Source organism: Ovis aries, chromosome 16 (assembly GCF_016772045.2).
Source record: "Ovis aries strain OAR_USU_Benz2616 breed Rambouillet chromosome 16, ARS-UI_Ramb_v3.0, whole genome shotgun sequence".
Taxonomy (NCBI): Eukaryota; Metazoa; Chordata; class Mammalia; order Artiodactyla; family Bovidae; genus Ovis; species Ovis aries.
Window position 1 is genome coordinate 51,373,717 of NC_056069.1, and position 22,502 is coordinate 51,396,218.

Genomic DNA, 22,502 nt, shown 5'->3' on the forward strand with positions numbered 1-22,502 from the left:
AGTACTGCTCTGGCATTTTAGAAAATGTCACTCAGTCAGGACTTGTCTAATGTATTTCTCATGATGAGACTATTATTACTGGTTTTTCAGAGGAAGATGAAAGAGGTAAAGTGCCATTTCAGGACATGACATCAAGAGCGTTCTAACAATGCAGTTAATGTCCATCAGCAGATAAATGGATAAGTGTGGTACATATACACGATGGAGTATTACTCAGCCATTAAAAAGAATACATTTGAATCAGTTCTAATGAGGTGGATGAAACTGGAGCCAATTATACAGAGTGAAGTAAGCCAGAAAGAAAAACACCAATACAGTATACTAATGCATATATATGGAATTTAGAAAGATGGTAATGATAACCCTGTATGTGAGACAGCAAAGAGACACAGATGTATAGAACAGTGTTTTGGACTCTGTGGGAGATGGAGAGGGTGGCATGATTTGGGAGAATGACACTGAAACATGTATAATATCATATAAGAAATGAATCACCAGTCTAGGTTAGAAGCAGGATACAGGATACTTGGGGATGGTGCACTGGGATGACCCAGAGGGATGGGATGGGGAGGGAGGTGGGAGGGGGGTTCAGGATTGGGAACGCATGTACACCCATGGCAGATTCATGTTGATGCATGGCAAAACCAATACAATATTGTAAAGTAAATAATAATAATAAAAATAAAATTTAAAAAAATAAAAAATAAACCAGAAAAAAAATACCATGAAAGTAAATGTGTACTCAAATCTCTCTTCTGAGAGGGAAGGAGAGGTTGTATTTCTTGTCATCCATACTGGAAAGATGCCCATGTTGAGTTTCTCTTCTTTTCCCATAATATTTTTTCTTAGCTTATTGGAGGTATCAGTATCATTTACTCTATATAAGTAGCATATATACTATATATTTATAGCATATTTATTGCATACATATGTAGCTTCCCTGGTGGCTCAGAAGGTAAAGAATCTGCCTGCAATGCAGAAGACCCAAGGTTGATCCCTTGGTTGGGAAGATTCCCTGGAGGAGGGCATGGCAACCCACTCCAGTATTCTTGCCTGAAGAACACCATGAACAGAGGAACCTGTCAGGCTACAGTCCATGGGGTCACAAAGAGTCGGACATGACTGAGCAACTGACAATTTCACTTGTAGGGTCTGGATAAGTCAGAAAATGTGAAAGTGAAGTCGTTCAGTCTTGTCCGACTCTTTGCAACCCCATGGACTGTAATCTGCCAGGCTCCTCCATCCATGTAATTTCCCAGGCAAGAATACTGGAATGGGTTGTCAGTTCTTTCTCCAGGGGATCTTCCCAACCCAGAGATCGAGCCCAGGTCTCCCACGCTTCAGGCAGACTCTTTACCATCTGAGCCACCAGGATAAGCTAGAGAGCAAGGATTAATGAACTTCACAAATCAAAATCATAAAATATTTTTTACCTTCAAGCATCCTTATTTCACTTCTAAAAGAGAATGAAATGGGTTTACCACCAGTACTTCTCTACTCATTTGTGTCATTTGTAAAATAGGAGAGTTGGGGTTAAGGTTTTACTGCACCTGAAAGAGTCTAAACTTTCCTTTTGGTGTGGGCTTACTAGGACCAACAGAGATGTGATAGGGATATTTGCTCATCTCCAAGGCATTCCAAGAGACAACTCGTTGCAAAGACCCTGATGCTGAAAGGCAGGAGGAGGAGATGACAGAGGACGAGATGGTTGGATGGCATCAGTGACTCAATAGACCTAAGTTTGAGCAAGCTCCAGGAGATGGTGAAGGACAGGGAAGACTAATGTGCTGTAACCCATGCTGTCGCAAAGAATCAGACACAACTGAGTGACTAAACATGAGCAATATGGTCATATATCAAAACAGAGGATGCTTAGATATATGTAAAGTTTATAAAATATAAATTATTTATTTTTATATAAAATGCAAATTACATTTTATACAAACATGTAAATCATGGTTATATAAAATATTTAACAAGTACTCTTGAGAAATTAATTCATAGGCATGCTGCTGCTAAGTCAATTCAGTCATGTCTGACTCTGTGCGACCCATAGATGGCAGCCCACACGCTCCCCCATCCCTGGGATTCTCCAGACAAGCACACTGAAGTGGGTTGTCATTTCCTTCTCCAATGCATGAAAGTGAAAAGTGAAAGTGAAGTCGCTCAGTCGTGTCCGACTCTTAGCGACCCCATGGCCTGCAGCCCACCAGGCTCCTCTGTCCATGGGATTTTCCAGGCAAGAGTACTGGAGTGGGGTGCCATTGACTTCTCCAGTAAATACGAAAATAAGTAAACATATCAATGTCATGATAATCGCATTTTCTTACAGGGAGCATGAGGCATGACTGGATAGAGTACAGAGCTTCATATAATTGATTCAGGACCAGATATTTTACATTTGTCTAAAACTGTAGAAGTGTATCACAGTATTCATTTCTCCCCTTCAAACTATACAATTCCAAGTTATTTTACATCTCTTTTGAATTGATTTAGTCACCTGTTTCCCTCATTCCTGAGTTAAATCATAGGCATAGTCACTATTAAAGAGTTACCCATTTTGCAGTTAGCCTTAGAATGTTACACACAGTTGAGAACTACTTGTATCTATCAGCCTAATAAGACATCTTGTTATATAGACATTTTCAGAGTAATTCACATATAATAGACCCCTTTTCAAGAAGTATTCTTAAAAGCAAACACACCCAAAATTTAAAAAGCAAGCACGCCCCAAAAGACAAAAACTACAGAACCCATAACTTTTGGGTATCTCTCAGTTTTGGAGACAAACAATGGAAAAGCTGTCAGTGGGTATTTCACATCTGAGTATCCCCCAGCTTTGATATATGACCGTGGTTTAAAATTCCCCTTCTGCTAAAAGCAATGTTTGGCTCCAGAGACTCATCTGTGGGTTTGGAAAGTCTTTGGAAAGCCACTTTGGCTCCACAAAAGTTTAGGAATAATAGACAAATATAAAATTTTAAACACTGTGCCCGAAATCCAGGATAGGGAATAAAATGCATCTCTGGTGATGTTCTTTGTAACAAATACATCTTCTTTAAAGTTCACATGTTTCCATAGGGTGCTGACACGTTAGAACAAGGCTCTATTCTTATTCTTATAACAGCACCATTGGTATCAGGGCAAGTGTACCCAGGTTGATGACTCCACATAGTTTTTCCTTGTAATTTTGGCTACATTTCATACCCGGGGGAGTTGTTCCTCTTTCACTTAAGAACCGGAGTCCTTCAATCTCCTTGCATGACATTTGTCGTGATATAACACTTTAAAAGCTCCCTGGCTGACAACTGTTGCCAGAGGCTAGGATCTGCTGAGAGTGGCATCATCCACTGAAAATAATATCTGCCCCCTCTTAACTAAAGCACCGCAGTGTTGTAGTCTTTGAGTGGATTTTAGGATCATAATGCGATAATATGAGTTAGGAAATACAAGTCTACACATGTTCTAATTGAGTGATGGGATTAGCGTATATTGTATTTCTTCATGCATATAGCTGTACAGACATAAGAATATTGTTGGCTGCACCCCCACAATTCAAATGCTTCAGTTATTTAGCATAAAACTATGCTCTGACTTCATTAGAAGTTAGTCTTCAGACCTCTCTTGTTCCAAAGCCTATATTTTCATTTACTTAATTATGATTTTTTTTTTTCTTTTTTAACTATACCAAGGGACTTTGCAGTTGGTATTAGTTGTAAAGAACCTGCCTGCCAATACAGGAGACATCAGAGATGTGGGTTCAATCCCTGGGTCAGGAAGATTCCCTGGAGGAGTACATGGCAATCCACTCCAGTATTCTTGCCTGGAGAATCCCATGGACAGAGGAGTCTGGGAGGTTACCGTTCATAGGGTCACAAAGAGTCTGACATGACTGAAGTGACTGCGTACAACTATACCAGTACTGGAAGTGACTCCCGAATTCAGGGTCTTCACTTTGGTTCCACACGCTGACCGCTTATGTGATTGACCCCAGGATGGCACCCCCAGTTCAGTCTAAGTGGGAAGAAGCTGGACAGCTGGAAAGGACCTTATCTTCCTGTCGGCTTTGGGTCATCTGGCCTGTCCAGCACCTTGCTGGGTGGATTAGCAGGACTATTGTGCAGTTTCTGAATTTTCAGTCATCTAATCCTGTTAGCTCAGGAACCTTGCCAATTACAGCTTTTTATTTTCTTTTATCCTTCTCTGCCTAGAATTATGTGTCTATCTTCACACCTTATTTGGGTGGGGCTGGGAGTCCTGAACCTCCTAACTTCAGAGGAACAATGTGGACCTGATTGCTTCAGATCTTCTAATTTCACAGAAGATCTAAGTGAGTCTAAGAAAGTTTATGCTGCCCAATATTAAAATACGTACTCAATTTGGAAAATGAATTTGGAACTCAGGTCTTTAAGCTCATACTCATTCTCTTACTGGGATTTGAAGCCCTTGAAATTCTCATCTATTTATGGATTCATTGTATAGTGTAGAATAGAATCCAAAGGCATGGGCTCCTGAGTCAGACTGCCCAGATTCAAACACACCGCCTATGTGCTTGTCTGTGGACAACTGTCAAGTCATTTAGATTCTTTTTTTCTCCATTTTATCTGTCAGATGGGTATAATAGATCCTTCACAGAACAATTGTACTGATACAGAACATATAACATCATATGGAACATAGTAAGTTTTCAATGAAAGTTAACTGCCATCATTCAATGACTTACTCGCTCACACTTAACAAATCTGTGTTTTGTATTTACCATGTGCCAGTGTGGATGCCAGGAACAGAACAGCTGAGAACGGCTGACAAGAGAGTCATCATTGGTACTCTCCTAGCCCTTTGTCACTCTACTCAGAAAACTGGAAAAATAATCATACAAATATACCTATAATACAAATTATTATGTTGTTAACATCACTTATAAATAAAGGGTTTGAGAGAAGGAGAGAATGACCAGCGTCTAGAGTGATGCAGAGGAAGATTGTGGAGTTCATGCACTGTTATGCTCATGAATATCATAAAAGGCCTGGCTTTTAAGATCTACTCTCTTAGCAACTTCCAGATATACACTACAGCAGGAACTACAGTCATCAGTCTATATGTTGCATCCCCAGTGTGCAGAGAGTAGGCTTTACAATGTTAATTACAGATCTTTCCACTCCAGTGTGGTATTTGCGTTCCTAAAAAGCTTTGCCTTCTGCAAAATTCATATTAAACCAGCAACATTCATGGCAAAGGATAAGATTATGTGTGTATCTCTCAGACCTGTATGGTCACCCCTAACCATCACCATCCTAATGAAAATAACAGCAAAACTATTCATAAATAAATATTCCTCTAAATATAAAAATGTATTGTAACAAAAAAGGCGAAAGTAATTTGATGGCAAGGATATGAGTAAGGATCAGTCTACTTAGAGAAAGAGGTAAGTAAAGGGGAATGCATTAAAAAGTAGAAGAATACAGAGGGCTGAGTAGAATATGTGTCCAGAGAGAGTCAAAGGATAGAACAAGATGTGGGTACCAGGTGAGGGAAATGAGGGGATATTGTACCACAGTGTGGCTCCATTTAACTTCAGACTAACGACAATGTTTTGCATTTAGAGGCTGTTTTTGGTACCTGTCCAATATCAAAAATTGCTGATGTAAAATTAAAAGATGCTTGTTTAAAGACATAACTTTACGAGTCAATACTCACTAAAATTTGAATTTTTATACCTCACACCTCCCAAAAAAAAGTGGAGGAGAAAAAAAATCAATGAAGCACAAAGACAAAAAGACAACCTAATTATATGTAATAGACTAGGTATTGAAAATTAGAGTTCCCGCTATCCATCTTTTCTACTTATGTTTATCTCCCCGTTTGTTCTGTAAATGCCAAGGGTAGGATTGACATGAATAGGGGAAGAAACATGGGCAAAACAGAAAGTTCAAGAATCCAGACACTTTAGATGTCAGTGTTGGTAATTTAAACTTGAAGACAGCTGAGGAAAACATGTGCATTATTTTTACCCAGGCTTAATGCATATAGTTGCAAATTTCCTCTGACATCCCAATATATTGTTATACAAACATGGTGTGATAGATATTCTGTTCTGAATATTAAAATATATATGACTTAAGTAGAAATCACAGTTGTGATTTAAACTCTTATTTAAGTCAGGGCTACATGAGAGAAAACAATGCAAGTCACAAGAGCAAACTGCATCTATAATTGTAATTTTCTAGTAGTCACATTAAAAAAGGAAAAGAAATAGGTCAAATTAATGTAATAGTTTATATTTATTTAACCTTCTGATTGAGAGAAGGAGAAAAGAGGTCAACAGAGAATGAGATGATTGGATGGCATCACCCACTCAATGGACATGAGTTTGAGCAAGCTCTGGGAGATGGTGAAGGACAGGGAAGTTTGGCGTGCTGCAGTCCATGGGATCGCAAAGAGTTAGACACAACTTAGCAAGTGAACAACAAACCTTCTTTACCCAAACTATTAGCATGTCAACAAAAAATAAATGTAGAAATCAATAATGAGGTCTTTTACATTCTTATTTTTGTAGTAATATTTTGAAATGTGGTATATAATTGAAAAGTTAGAGGACATCTCAGTATCGAATTGCCAAATTTCAACTCCACAGCCACGTATGGCTAGTGGTTCCCATATTGGACAATATAAGTCTAAGTTAACTTTTTATGAACATTATTTTGCCAAAATGAAAGGATGCAATAAAATATATACAGTTCATGTTTTTGTTAGTAGATAACAGGTGCATCCCTTCAGGCCAGAGAAAAAAAATAGATCCTACTTTATTTCTCTTTTTGAGAGTGTCATTATAGTATGCTCTCAGAGTATAACTTTTAGACCTTCCCCATCTTACATCGTATCTTCAGTGAATTGCTCCCACATTTTTAACATTTGAATATTTGTAAAGAATGCATTATACTTTATATTATATCTAGCTGAATAATCACTAAGCCAAATTGCAACTGAAAGGTTGACAAAATGTCCTGTTTTATAGGCATGTGATTAAACAAGTTGATTTTTATTTTAGTTGTCTGGTTTTGGAAGCACTGTATATAATTTCTGACCTCTGACATTCTTGACCTTTGGAAACCTCAGAGAAGGCTGTGGGCAATGGTCCCCTAGTGCCAGTGTGTGAAGCTTCCCTAGCTAGAGCCACATTTTTCCCTTGCTGCTTGAAGAATATAATGGAGCTCTTACTTTTAATGCTCATTGCAATTGTCACCTATGGCAGACTTTTGCTAATTTAAGTTTTGACCACTTAAATTTTGCCATCAAGTTATTCTATTTGCTTTTCTTTTTCCATAGCATGGGTAAATTTGCCCTCATTTATGTATTTGACTATATTTACTTTCCATTCCTGATTTAAGAAAGGTAAGAATTATGTCCGTTTCCTTACCTATTACAAAGAACCTAGTACATCTTAGACACTCAAACCCTAGATAAGTGAATGGAAAAAAAAGTGTTTGTTGTAAGGAAAATTTTGAAAGCTCAGTTTTACCTAAATGCAAAGTAGAGATTATCCATCTGATACTGATTCAAGGTTGCTTTGAGTCACACACCATCTATGAAATAATTCCTCTGTATCCCAGTGTTTCTAATATGCCAATATCAGAGAAGCATTTTTTTAAACATTAAAGCTTATAAACCCTTATAAAACCATCTGACACTTTCTCAATAGCATACATCTTAGATCATTTTTGTTTAGTAAATTTATTCTTTCATTGTTGTTATTGTTCAATCATTAAGTCCTGTCTGACTCTTTGCAGCCTCATTAACTATAGCCCGCCAGGTTCCTCTGTCCTCCACTGTCTCTGAGAGTTCACTCAAATTCATGTCCATTGAGTAAGTGATGCCATCCAACCATCTCATTGTCTGCCATCCTCTTCTCCTTTTCCTCTTTCCCAGCATCAAGGTCTTTTCCAATGAGTCAGCTCTTCGCATCAGGTAGCCAAAGTTTTGGAGCTTCATCTTCAGTGTTGATCCTTCCAGTGAATGTTCTTCTATGCATGGTCCTATACTTCCTATTCTCTAACTTTAGATAATTTTTTGTTTATTTAAAACTGCTTTGTTTTTTCTTTATTCTTGAAATCTGTGGTTCTCAGTCTTAATCTATTTTGCTCCTTCCAGGGGATATTTGGCAATGGCTGGAGACAATATTTGGTTATCACAACTAGCAGTGGGGGAGGATGCTACTATCATCTATTGAGTGAAGGAAAGGGGGTGTTTCTAGGATTCATGAGATGTATATGCTGGCCCTCAGCAACAAAGAGTTATCCAACCCCAAATGTCAATTGTCCTAAGGCTATGAAATCCTACTCTCAGTTCACTTTAAAAAGCATAATCCCAGTAAAGAATTCTAATTCAAAAAGATATATGCGTCCCAATATCTATAGCACTACTTACAAGAACCAAGACATGGAAGCAACCTGTGTCCATTGACATAAATGAATAAAGAAGATGTCATATATGTAGATATATATATGCAATGGAATTTTTTTCAGCCATAAAAAGAATGAGATACTGTCATTTGCAGCAATAATGCAATTATCATACATATCCCTAGTGGGTTCAGTGATAAGAATCTGCCTGCAATGCAGGAGACATGGGTTCAATCTATGGGTCTGGAAAATCCCCTGGAGAAGGAAATGGCAACCCACTCCACTATCTTGCCTGGGAAATCCCATGGACAGAGGAGCCTGGCAGGCTACAGTCCATGGGGTCACAAAACAGTTGGGCATGACCTAGAGATTAAACAGCAATAAGGGATAACCATACTAAGTGAAGTAAGTCAGAGAGAGAAAGACAAATATCATATAATATCTCTTATATGTAGAATCTAAAAAAAGTGATACAAATGAACTTATTTACAAAACAGAAATAGACTCATGGACTTTGTTTTCTAGTCAGAGGGGAAAGGGAGGGAGATGAATTGGCAATTTGAGATTAAATTTAAAGGATAAAATATATTTTATATAAAATAAACATATAATAAGGACCTACTATATAACACAGAGAAGGAAATGGCAACCCACTCCAGTGTTCTTGCCTGGAGAATCCAGGGACGGAGGAGCCTGGTGGGCTGCCCTCTCTGGGGTCGCACAGAGTCAGACGCGACTGAGCGACTTCACTTTTACTCTTCACTTTCATGCACTGGAGAAGGCAATGGCAACCCACTCCAGTACTCTTGCCTGGAAGAACCCAGGGATGGAGGAGCCTGGTAGGCTGCAGCCCATGGGTTGCAAAGAGTCAGACACGACTGAGTGACTTCACTTTCACTTTTCACTTTCATGCATTGGAAAAGGAAATGGCAATCCACTCCAGTGTTCTTGCCTGGAGAATCCCAGGGACGGGGGAGCCTGGTGGGCTGCCGCGTATGGGGTCGCTCAGAGTTGGACACAACTGAAGTGACTTAGCAGATATAACACAGGGAACTATATTCAATTTCTTATAATAACCTATAATAGAAAAAATATATAGAAGAATATATATATGTTTAACTGAATTACTTTGTTGTACACCTGAAACATTGCAAATTAATTATACTTCAGTAAAAAAAAAGTGATCTCTGTTTTACTCTTAAACGGTTATTAAATTTAAAAAATGATTGCTTCTATTTATGATAAACTTGCTTTTTGTAACTCATACTTTTTCAAGTCAGTAAAAAACACTTAGATATTTTATCCATTTTAACAGGTTAAATAGCAGTGATCATTTACTAATATAATTCTTTTAATGACTTTTCTCTCTGTTTCCTTCAATGTTGGCAGATATAATGAGAGTTTTGATGACTATCATCATGTAATTCTATCAATTTAATGTATCTTTGTTAATCTGTTTTATAGGTCCCTTTAGATGGAATATAATATAGCAGAAGCATTTTCATCAAAAGGATTAATGCCTGCATTATCATTTCTGCAATAAAACAGAAAGCTAAGTGGTGGAGGCCACAGACACCTCAAACCTGGATTCCACAATTCTACATTAAGTGCTGGAGTTTTTATTACTCTGCTGTAGGAAAGCTTTTGCCAATGCTTACAAGGAACTGTTTATCCCTGCTGCTCTGGGTCCTGTTTGATGGAGGTCTCCTAACACCACTTCAACCTCAGCCACAGCAGACTTTAGCCACAGAACCAAGAGAGAATGTTATCCACCTACCAGGACAGCAATCACATTTCCACCGAGTTAAACGTGGCTGGGTATGGAATCAATTTTTTGTGCTGGAGGAATACATGGGCTCCGAGCCTCAGTATGTGGGAAAGGTAATGACATATTTCTTTTGCCAACAACTTGATAGCAAGGGGGCTTATTCATTGTGTATTGTGTATGGATGTTTTGCACAGGAGTTGAACAAACCAGTGAGTAGAACACTGGAATTGAAATCAAGAGACCTGGTTTCTCTTCCTGACTCAATGACCCGGGTAAGCTTTGGAATATCATTTCATCCCTCTTTGCTTCAAGTCTCCTTGGTTATTTTAATGAAGTTAGTATATATTATAATCCTATTTTTGACATTATTCACCAAAGTCATGAAGTAGTTAAAAGTGTTATAAGTGTTACTATAGCACATTGTTGGCTATACCCCTTCTGGAATTGTTTACCAGCAAGAAACACAGGAAAAAATCAGGAGGTATAAGTATTCTAAATTGTTCATATCTTTGAATGACCAGATTACCTATATTTCCCTCCCCTTAAAAAATAGGACATACCGTTTAGATTATGGTTCTGGTGTACAGATGGTCCCAGATTTACAGTGGTTTGACTTAAGATATTTTTAACTTTACAGTGTTGCAAAAGCAATATGCATGCTGTACCTATACAGCCAATCTGCTTTTTACTTTTACTACAGTATTCAATAAACTACATGAGATAGTCAGCGCTTGATTATAAAATAGGCTTTGTGCTAGACGATTTCCTGACTGTTGGTTAATGTAAGTATTTTGAGAATGTTTAAGTCTGTCAGACTAAGTAATGATATTCAGTAAGATAAGTGTATTAAATGCATTTCAACTTAATGATGGTTTCAATTGACAATGGCTTTATTGGGATGTAGCTCTGGTCTAAGCTGAGGAAGATCTGTATTTGATTTGGTTTGCTTATTCTTTAAAGTAATTCCTTTATTATAGGTTATTTATTTGTTTATTAATTTTTCAATGTGCTGGGTCTTCACTGCTGCATGCAGACTTTGGTTGCAGCAACTGGGGACTAGTCTATAGTTATGGTCCGCTGACTTTTAATTGTTGTGGCTTTTCTTGTTGTGGAGCATGGGTTCTAGAGCACATGGGCTCAGTAATTGCAGCTACATGGGCTTAGCTGCCTTGTGGCATGTGGGATCTTTCTGGACCAGGGATCAAACCAGAGTTCCCTGTATTGTCTAGTAGATTCTCAATCACTGGACCACCAGGAGGCCCTCTTTATTATAGGTTTTGTAAGGTAACACCATATGCAAATTTTAATCTCGTAGTTTAAGAAAAAAAAATTTTTTTCACAAAATGGCAACTATGTGTTTCAACAGATTTATGCTTTACTGCTATTATTCTTATGTCAACTTTGGAGCCATATCTATCATAGACCTTATCAATGACACCAGAATCTTTTTCAGGAAAATGCATGTTTTATTTAGTTTTATTTTTTATTTTGCTAATTCCCTTTTTTTTAATTGTCTAAAAGATTTTTCTATGGTTTTAATAAAAAGTGTTTATGCTGAAAGAGAGTTTAAGACAAATCTAAAGCAGAAATAGAAAACCATAGTCAAAACAGTATTAGGAAACTGATATAATAGATTATGTCTCTGGAATATTAAAATCCCTAGAGATTTGTGAAAATCTAAACAAATGAGAAACATGATGAGTCTTATGATTCTAACGCTGGCTTAAATGAAACAAATTTATTTAAGAGCTAAATTCTTTGCCCTATGATTTTAGAATTTACCTTTTAGAAATATATTTTTAAAATATTGAATAATATAATGAAGAAGGTCTTCAACTAGAACCTTTGTTGAAAATGAACACATAGGTTGCCCTTGTGTTACCAAACACTGTGATTGATACACAGTGAGGCTGAACAAACTAAAATGTTAACATTTGGAGCAGAGAAAGTTTTATTGCAGGGCCATGCAAAGAGACAGGTGGCTTGTTCCCACAGAAACCTGAACTCCTGAAAGTTTCAGCAAAGCACTTTTAAAGGCAAGGTGAGGGAAGGGAGGGTGTGGTTAGTTGTAAACTTCTTGGTGTAGGAATCCTTTGTCCTTGCAGGTGTCCACATAGGTAAGGTCAAGAGGTTCCTGTAAACCTCCAAGACAAATGTTATTCTCTGTTCTGCAAGTTTTTATCTCTATATGAAAGGATTCTTAAAGGCCAAGGTCTTGAAAATGGGCTATGGTGTATATTTCAGGCTATAGGCAGGATTCTTTTGCAAATGGTGCAGAGACAGTATGACTAAGTATAAGCAACAAAGCACAAAGATTAAAAAAAAAAAAAAAGACCTAATATGGAGTCAGATTTGTTCTTCACAAATGCACTAGGGTATATGGGGCCCTATGATGCTTTTGAATTGTGGTGGTGGAGAAGACTTTTGAGAGTCCTTTGAACTGCAAGGAGGTCCAACCAGTCCATCCTAAAGGAGGTCAGTCCTGAGTGTTCATTGAGTGTTCATTCAGTACTCCAATACTTTGGCCATTTGAAAAGACCCTGATGCTGGGAAAGATTGAATGTGGGAGGAGAAAGGGATGACAGAGGATGAGATGGTTGAACGGCATCACTGACTCAGTGGACATGAGTTTGGGTAAACTCTCGGAGGTTGTGATGGACAGGGAGGCCTGGCATGCTGCAGTCCATGGGGTTGCAAAGAGTTGGACATGACTGAGCAGCTGAACTGAACTGATATAGGGCCCTGAGCAAATATTTTCCGTGGGGTACCTATATACATATAAAATATGCTTCACATCAAATCAATCTTTGAGTATCATTCTCACAGTCCAAATTTTAGTGATCTTGCAAAAAACACACAGTACCATTTAGCAGGAGCAATCTCCTTGTCAGGCTGGCTGCTAAGAATCAGGATCTGGTCTTGTTGCCCCAGGCAACTCCACAGATGCTAGTTCTGAGGTCCATATTGTGCCTGGTGAACCCTAAAATTGAGTAGAAAATCAGAGAGAACCATAAAGGGGAGAACCGTCTACTGGAGTCCAACCAATTTCAACTGAGTCCAGGGTAACCAACTCAGATGGCGTTGCTCCACAAATAGCCCTGAGCACAAGCAGGGCCTTCAAAACTTTTGAGGGAAGCACCCCAAAGCATGAATGTCCCCTGATGTTACTCTACATTGTTTCCACTTATAATATTCTTTGTATGATCAAAGAGTATAAAAATCAGTAAAGTTTTCATGATAAGATAATTTTATGTCATAGTACACTAATTTCTTGTGACTTGATTCAGTATAAGGATTGGGTTTTGAAATCCAAGACAAATGGAGAGGAAGCATACCTCTAGAGCTTTTGTCTCCTGAGTGTCAGTTATGTCAACTCTGCTTGTGATGGAAGCTGGACATCACATTGAGGTTGCTGGCAAATGTCTGCTGAGAAGCCATTCTGACTTTAATAATAGCAGATCCTTAGCCTTTACTTGCCAGAATTTGAGGTGAGAAAGTTGGACATTTTGTTGAAATTTTAATGAAATTGACTTTTAATCTATCCTAGCTAGAGTAGAATTTCACTCCCAGTGGACATGGTTAAAAAGATCTAGGAACTACTTATAGAAGTTTTGTTTGATACTCTTGAATTCTATTTTTATAATTGATATGAGAGTATGGAATTCATCCAAATCATTTAAGAGATGAATCAGTATTTATAAATTGATTAGCAAGGAGTAGGTCTAAGATCTAATCCATTATGAAATTAAAACATTTTTTTCATAGGTGCTTGGCTCCCCATTTGTAAAATATAATGAAAACTTATGGTTCTCAGGCAATGTATGTTTCTAATGCAAATGAAAAAACAGTTTCCAAGATTTCCTTTCCACGTAGAAACTAATTAATTTTTAGTTTAAAGAAACTAATTAAAGTTTAATTAACTCTGTCTTGATTATTCTAAATATGGGAATAGTAATATGATAACATTGGGGCCAATTCAAGCCATTATATGTAAGTGTGTAAACATGTATAAATATATTTGTGCTCCTGCTCTTTCTAGAAGGCTTTGAGACAGTTTACGGTAAAACAAAGTACTATAGGTAATATAGAATTCTATGTTATAGGAAAAGGAAAATGCACAAGTGCCAAGCATAATAGTCAACTGAACCATTATAATTGAGATTCAGATTTAATGTATATTTCTTTGCAGCAAGAACATACATAATGTATTGTTCAGTTGCTAAATCATATCTGACTCTTTAAGGCCCCATGGACTATAGCACTCCAAGCTCTTCTGTCCATGGGGATTTCCAGGCAAGAATACTGGAGTGGGTTGCCATTTCTTTCTCCACGGGATCTTCCTGGACCAGGGGTCAAACCTGTGCCTCCTGCATTGACAGGTGGATTCTTTACCACTGAGCCACCAGGGAAGCCCCAAAACATGGAAATTCCACTTACTGAGAGTAAAAAAAAAAGTTTCCCTACCTTCAAGTTTAAAAGAATTTCTCCCTGTAGAAATTAATGAGGAAGGAGTGAGTGGCTTAATGGATATTAGACTCAACAACTGTTATATTTAATATTTAAAAGGATCAGATGTTATTGTTGACATCCTTTCAAGAAAGACCAAACTGTGGCATTGCTGATAATGACTATGATTTAATATGCAAATAAATCCCAAGGTTGTCCAGAGGTAAAGCCAATACTTTTTTTAAATAGATATTTTGGTTTCCTCGGTGTGTATGCCCAGAAGTGGGATTGCTGGGTCATAAGGTAGTTCTATTTGCAATTTTTAAGGAATCTCCACACTGTTCTCCATAGTGGCTGTACTAGTTTGCATTCCCACCAACAGTGTAGGAGGGTTCCCTTTTCTCCACACCCTCTCCAGCATTTATTGCTTGCAGATTTTTGGATCGCAGCCATTCTGACTGGTGTGAAGTGGTACCTCATTGTGGTTTTGATTTGCATTTCCCAGAAAGATGTTATGGGGAGGGAGGTGGGAGGGGGTTCATGTTTGGGAATGCATGTAAGAATTAAAGATTTTAAAATTTAAAAATAAAAACTAAAAAAAATTAAAAAAAAATAATAGAATAAGCAAAAATAAAAAAAATAAAAAAAATAAAAAAAATAAATAGATATTTTGGATTTGCTATAACACCTGGATATGTGTAAAATACCATATTGCAGAGCAACACAGAAACTAATTTGATAAGCAAACATGTTTAACACATGTATTACTTATTGCTCAAAGTCACCTCAAAAAAGTATCATTAAAGGAACACACAGATGTGCCTGCCCATACACACACACACACACACACACACACACACGAGTAAATTGCTTATACCATCAAGTATAACTGGGTGCCTTTGTCTCAATTCAGAAGAACTTGTTAGCAGAAATTTTTGAAATGAAAGTATTTAATATGGCATATGGCATAAAGATTCAATATTGCAGTATATCTAATCCTTAATTTGAGAGGCATTTATTCAACATATTTCTCATTGAGAATGCATTATCATTTCAGAAATTGTTAACCCTTGTGGGAGTAAAGTATGAATGTCTTTAGATTGCAGTTATAACAGATAAGCTTTATTGAGTGTCTTAGGGCACTATTTTCATTTCTTTACTTACATAAATTCATGTAATCTTCACAACAGCACTATCAGGACAATTATTGGTAGCTCCATTTTGCTTATCAGAAAACTGAGGCACAGGAAAATTAAATAATTCCCCATGGCCCAACACCCAATAAATACTGAAACTTGGATTTTAAGTTGGGTAAAGCAGGTAGTTTAGGTCCATGGCACCAGAAAATATCACATTTTATTATCATACAAGCATCTTAGGAGCTAAAAATAATTTTAATACTCTGTCAAAAGTACTATGACAAAGATCCTATTAAGAGTTGTAGAGACAAAAGAGGGTCTATGACTATGCCTAAAAGAAAAATTCAAGAAAAGGTTCACAGTTGATGAAGTACCTGAGATGAATCTTGAAAGATGTCTTTGTTTTTAGGAAGAGATAGTCTGAAGAAACGTTTTTATAAGCACTCAGGCTTGAAAGTGCAAGGTGAGCCTCAATAACTATATTTCAAATAATCAGAGAGTGTGAAATCAACGTTTCAGAGTAGGTTATGGAAAGTTTCAGAGTAGGTTAAATAGAGAAAATACCGAGGCTCAAGTCTGATGTCAAGATTAATAATACTTATTCTTTTATTTAATTCTTAAAAAATTGAGATATAATTGACAAAGAACAGCAGCTCCCAGTGTACAACATAGTGTTTTTCTATTGTATACATTGTGAAATGATCTCCCCAATAAGTCTAGTTAACATCTATCATTATGCAGAGTTACATTTTTTTCTTGTGATGAGAACTTTTAAGATTTACTCCCCTAGCAACCTTCAAATATGCAATACAGTACTATGAACTGCAATCAGTATGCTGAACACTGCAGTACTACTTGTTCTTAAAGGTGTCAGTATCCCCAAAGTGTCTTGGTTGAAGATGCACATGGAAGAAACTGCAGTTCTAGAATGATCACTCAGTGATCCACTTAAAGGACACATTGGAGACCCCAAAACAGACATGGAGATAGGAAACATATGTAGGAGAAGGTTACAGGAGAATTGCCTAGGGAGTAACAAAGGAAAAGGAATATTAAATTTGATCATTTAAAAGGTAGATAGATAATAAACTTTCAAGATCCATTGTTCAAGAGAATATGGAGGATGAGACCAAAACAAAAATTAGTGGACAATCACATGTAGAGAATGAGAGGGAAAAAGAAAACAGAATGGTGCAGATTTCTGACTTCTGTTTTGCTAGTATCCTGTATAGATTTGGTTCTAGAGTAAGAAATAAAAAGATCATTCTTATATATCCAGAGTTGCTTAGAAGTACCCAGGTGAAGTATCTCACAGTTGTTTAGATACATGAACCTAGAGTTCACAAGAGAGGCCTATGGTAGAGATACAGGATCAGGATATACAGATGGTGGTCAAAATCACATAAGTGGTAATCACATAAAATGGTAATGAGCTAGGAAAAGTTACAGAGAAAATATGAGAACCCTGATTTTTAACTGCAAAGCAGATGAAGAATAGATCAATTTAATGAATAAGAAGTAAAAGACAAAGAGAGTACAGGAAATATAGCTAAAAAAGTTTTAAGAATAACAAGTGACAATGCCAAATTCTACAGATCAAATGAAACAATGACTGGAATGCTTACGGATTTTGTCAGATAGTGAATCAGAAGTAAATGTAGTCAAAGTGATTTTCCTCATTTAATCTAGAGTTTGAAGAAAGGAAAAAAGAATGAGTCCAGCCTGTAGATGCCATTTCAAAAGTACAGGTGAAAAAGATTCTTCTGTGCTGGTTTGATCTGATAGAGATTCTATTAGTGTTTTCCAGAGAAACAAAACCAATAAGATGTATATATATGATTTAAGGAAAACAACTTTTAAGTGGTAAAACTAACCAGCAGTGTGCAATTCTCTTCATCAGCAAGAAACTGTTAAAGAGGAGGAAAAAGAGTAGGTGACTGTACCAATTCATTATTGCAGGTGTTTTGTTTTTTTTTTTTTGAGGAGATCATTGTGATGGAATAGAGAGAAGAGTACTGAAAAAACAACTAAGAGAAACCAGGATGACTCTACAAACACTAAAGTTCCAAAGAGATGTACCTATAAAAATATATGCTTTGCAATATACATAAATACCTCGGAGATAGTGTGGGTTCAGTTCTAGATCACAGCAGTAAAGCAGACACTGCAATCAAGTGAGCCACATGCATCTTTTTTGGTTTCCCAAAGCATACAGTGTTAGTTTGCACTATGCATAAATCTATCATGTACAGTAGAATTATATTTAAAATAACAACGTGCATACTTTAATTAAAAAATACTTTATTGCTAAAAGATGCCAACTGACCATTATCTGAGCCTTCAGCAAGTCGTAGTAGTACTATCAAAATCACTGACCATATATTACCATAAAAATATAATAACAAAAAAGTCTTAAAATTGGGAGAATTACAAAAATGTAACCCAGTGGCAGGAAATGGGCAAATATGTTGGAAAAATGGCACTGATAGGCTTACTGGAGCAGAGATGCATAAACCTTCAGTTTGAACAAAGTGTACTATCTGACAAGTGTAATAATGTGAAATGCAATACAACAAGATATGCTGTGTGTGTTCATATGTATATATGTATGTGTATAAATACACATGCACAAAAATTCAAGGCTGTGGCAACAGAATCTTAAAATTTAAAATTTTATCTATTTATTTTTAAATAAGTACAAGTAGAATTTGGTTTGAATTAGTAAAAAAAAAAGATAAAAAATAGAAATAATATAATAGTGTATTAAAGTAGTTATAATTGCATTGAAAAAGATAATTTGTCTATCTTGAAAATCTTCCAAACTAAGACAGTATAATGATGCTATTTTAACTCATGTATATATCCCTTTGTATCCAATAATAATGGAAGTTATATCAAATTTATACTAAGATATTTAAAAGTTGTTTCTATGGCTCATCATCTATGTATCTTTTCTCTTTCTCTTTTTTCTTTCCCTCTCTTTTCTTCTTTCTTTTCTTTCTCCCTTGTTCCCTCTCTTCCTCTATTTGTTTCCTCTCTCTGTGCCTCTCTTTGTTTCTTCCTCATTTGTGAGTCATGTAGCTTTCAGTTCAGTTCAGTCACTCAGTCATGTCCGACTTTTTGAGACCCCATGGACTGCAGCACACCAGGCTTCACTGTCCATCATCAACTCCAGGAGCTTATGCAAACTCATGTCTGAAGTTGATTATGTAATCCAACGATATCACCCTCTGTCATTCCGTTCTCCACCTGCTTTCATCTTTCCCAGGGTCAGGATCTTTTCCAATAAGTAAGTTTTTCATATCAGGTGGCCAATGTATTGGAGTTTCAACTTCAGCATCAGTCCTTCCAATGAATATTTAGGACTGATTTCCCTCAGGATTGACTGACTTAATCTCCTTGCTGTCCAAGGGACTCTCAAGAGTCTTCTTTGACACCACAGTTCAAAGCATCAGTTTGTCAGTGCTCAGATTTCTTTGTAGCCCAACTTGAACAACCATACATGACTACTGGAAAAGCCATAGCTTTGACTAGATGGACTTTTGTTTGCAAAGTAATGTCTCTCCTTCCTAATATGCTCTCTAGTTGGTCATAGCTTTTCTTGCAAGGATCAAGCGTCTTTTAATTTCATGGCTGAAGTTACCATCTGCAGTGATTTTGGAGCCTCAGAAATAAAGTCTCTCACTGTTTCCATTGTTTCCCCATCTATTTTCCATGAAGTGCTGGGACTGTATGCCATGACCTTAGTTTTCTGAATGTTGAGTTTTAAGACAACTTTTTCATTCTCCTCTTTCACTTTCATCAAGAGGCCCTTTAGTTCTTCTTTGCTTTCTGCCATAAGGTGGTATCATCCGTATATCTGAGGTTATTGATATTTCTCCCAGCAATCTTGATTCCAGCCTGTGGTTCATCCAGCCCAGCATTTTGCACGATGTACTCTGCATATAAGTTAAATAAGCAAGGTGACAATATCCAGCCTTGATGTACTTCTTTCCCAATTTGGAACCAGTCCATTGTTGCATGTCCAGTTCTGTTACTTCTTGACCTGCATGCAGATGTCTCAGGAAGCAGGTAGGTGGTCAGATATTCCCACCTCTAGAATAATTTTCCACAGTTTGTTGTGATCCACACTGTGAAAGGCTTTGGCATAGTCAATAAAGCAGAAATAGATATTTCTCTGGAACGCTCTTGCTTTTTTGATGATCCATCAGATGTTGGCAATTTGAACTTTGGTTCCTCTGCCTTTTTTAAATCCAGCTTGAACATCTGGAAATTCTTGGTTCATGTATTGTTGAAGTCTGGTTTGGAGAATTTTGAGCATTACTTCACTAATGTGTGAGATGAATGCAATTGTGCAGTAGTTTGAACACTATTTGACACTGCCTTTCTTTGGGATTGGAATGAAAACTGACCTTTTCCAGTCCTATGGCCACTGCTGAGTTTTCCAAAGTTGCTGGCATATTTAGTGCAACAATTTAAAACCATCATCTTTTAAGATTTGAAGAAGCTCAACTGGAATTCCATCACCTCCACTAGCTTTGCTCATAGTGATGCTTCCTAAGGGCCACTTGACTTCACATTCCAGGATGTCTGTCTCTAGGTGAGTGATCACACCATTGTAGTTATCTGGGTCAAGAAGATCTTTTTTTGTATAGTTTTTCTGTGTGTTCTTGCCACCTCTTCTTAATATCTTCTGCTTCTGTTAGGTCCATACCATTTCTGGCCTTTATTGTGCCCATCTTTGCATGAAATATTCCCTTGGTATCTCTAATTTTCTTAAGGAGATCTCTAGTCTTTCTCATTCTATTGTTTTCATTTATTTCTTTGCATTGATCACTGAGGAAGCCTTTCTTATCTCTCCTTGCAATTCTTTGGAACACTGCATTCAGATGGGTATGTATGGATTTCCTTTTCTCCTTTGCCTTAAGCTTTTCTTCTTTTCTCAGGTATTTGTATGGACTCCTCAGACAACCATTTTGCCTTTTTGCATTTCTTTTTCTTGGGGATGTTCTTGATCACTGGCTTCTATACAATATCATAAACCTCCATCCATAGTTCTTTAGGCACTCTATCAGATCTAATCCTTTGAATCTATTTGTCACTTCTACTATATTGTAAGGAGTCATACCTGTATGGTCTAGTGGTTTTCCCCACTTTCTTCAATTGAACTCTGAATTTTGCAAAAAGTTTATTACCTGAGCCATAGTCAGCCTCCAGTCTTGTTTTTGCTGACTGTGTAAATCTTCTCCATCTTTGGCTGCAAAGAACATAATCAATCTGATTTTAGTATTGACCATCTGGTGATGTCCATGTGTACAGTCTTTTCTTGAGTTGTTGGAAGAGGGTATTTGTTATGACCAGTTCATTCTCTTGGCAAAACTCTGTTAGCTTTTGCCTTGCTTCGTTCTATACTCCAATGCCAAATTTGCCTGTTACTCCAGTTACCTCTTGACTTCCTACTTTTGCATTCCAGTCCCCTATGATGAAAAGGAGATCTGGTTTTTTTTGTTTGTTTGTTTGGTTTTTTTTTTTTTTTGGTGTTAGTTCTAGAAGATCCTTGTAGGTCTTCATAAAGTGAAAGAAAGAAAGTGAAGTCACTCAGTCATGTCCAACTCTTTGCGACCCCATGGACTGTAGCCCACCAGGCTCCTCTGTCCATGGGATTTTCCAGGCAAGAATACTGGAGTGGGTTGCCATTTCCTTCTCCAGGGGATCTTCCCAACCCAGGGATCGAACCCGGGTCTCCTGCATTGCAGATAGACACTTTACCATCTGAGCCACCAGGGTAGCCATAGGTCTTCATAGAATCATTCATCTTTGGCTTCTTCAGCATTACTGGATGGGGCGCAGACTTGGATTACCGTGATATTGAATGGTTTGCCTTGGAAATGAACAAAGATCATTCTGTCGTTTTTGAGATTGCACCCAAGTACTGCATTTCAGACCTTTTGTTGACTATGAGGGCCACTCCATTTCTTCTAAGGGATTCTTGCCCACAGGAGTAGATATGATGGTCATCTGAAATATAGTTTTGGATTAATTATAGCTTTGAAGAATTGGATAATTTGGAGAATTTTGGATGAATTTTAGTTATGGAGAAGCCCATGATGTAGTTTTCATGGTTCAATTTACTTCTAAAGTGTGAGCTTTCCAAATCAGAGTCATTTCTGCTCATTTGAAATTCAAGGTTCCTCACACCAGATCAATCTTCATACAAGATTTAAAAATGTATTCATCCTCTTGACTCCTGCCTCACATATTTGAGAGACTTTTGCAGTGTATTCAAGTGTCCTAAATTAAAGTCTTGTTTCTAATCCATTCTACTGTCAAATGGATTGACCTTGCCGCTAATCAAAGCATCTTTAGCTACCCGCTCTTTCTGTAGCAAAACATCAGAGGAAACCATTAGGTAAGTCTGATATTTTATTACACATCTTGATTCTTAAATATATCCCTGCGTTTTATAGTCTCTCTCAATACATGAAATTGTCATTGAAATAGTCATTTTGGTGTATGATTAGATGGCAATACATCTAAAAGGACAATTGCTGCTAAAATAGAGGTTGAACAAACTGTCAGCGCTCATTGTATGCGAGTTCCTCTCTCCCCTTTACAATTTATTTCATGTTTCTAGCATGCTAGTTGTTTCATAATAGCTGTGCCATAAGGTTTAATGGGTTTATTTTAATTGAATTGGCAGGACCTTGAAAGAAAGTCAACTATCTTTAAATCAATATATGAATCATTAAC

The 22,502-nt window shown here is 37.1% G+C and overlaps 1 protein-coding gene across 3 annotated transcripts in view; it reads left to right on the plus strand.

Annotated features, from left to right (window-relative positions):
- CDH12 (cadherin 12) overlaps window positions 1-22,502 on the plus strand; it is a 1,192,649-nt gene that overhangs the window by 843,922 nt on the left and 326,225 nt on the right. For 2 of the 3 annotated variants that reach the window (XM_042233916.2, XM_060400263.1), the window contains exon 4: window positions 9,864-10,280. In XM_042233916.2, the coding sequence (XP_042089850.1) occupies window positions 10,050-10,280 (231 nt within the window). In that variant the 5' untranslated portion in view covers window positions 9,864-10,049. Of the gene's footprint in view, window positions 1-9,863; window positions 10,440-22,502 lie in introns of all 3 variants that reach the window. The other variant, XM_060400262.1, reaches the window with a different exon arrangement.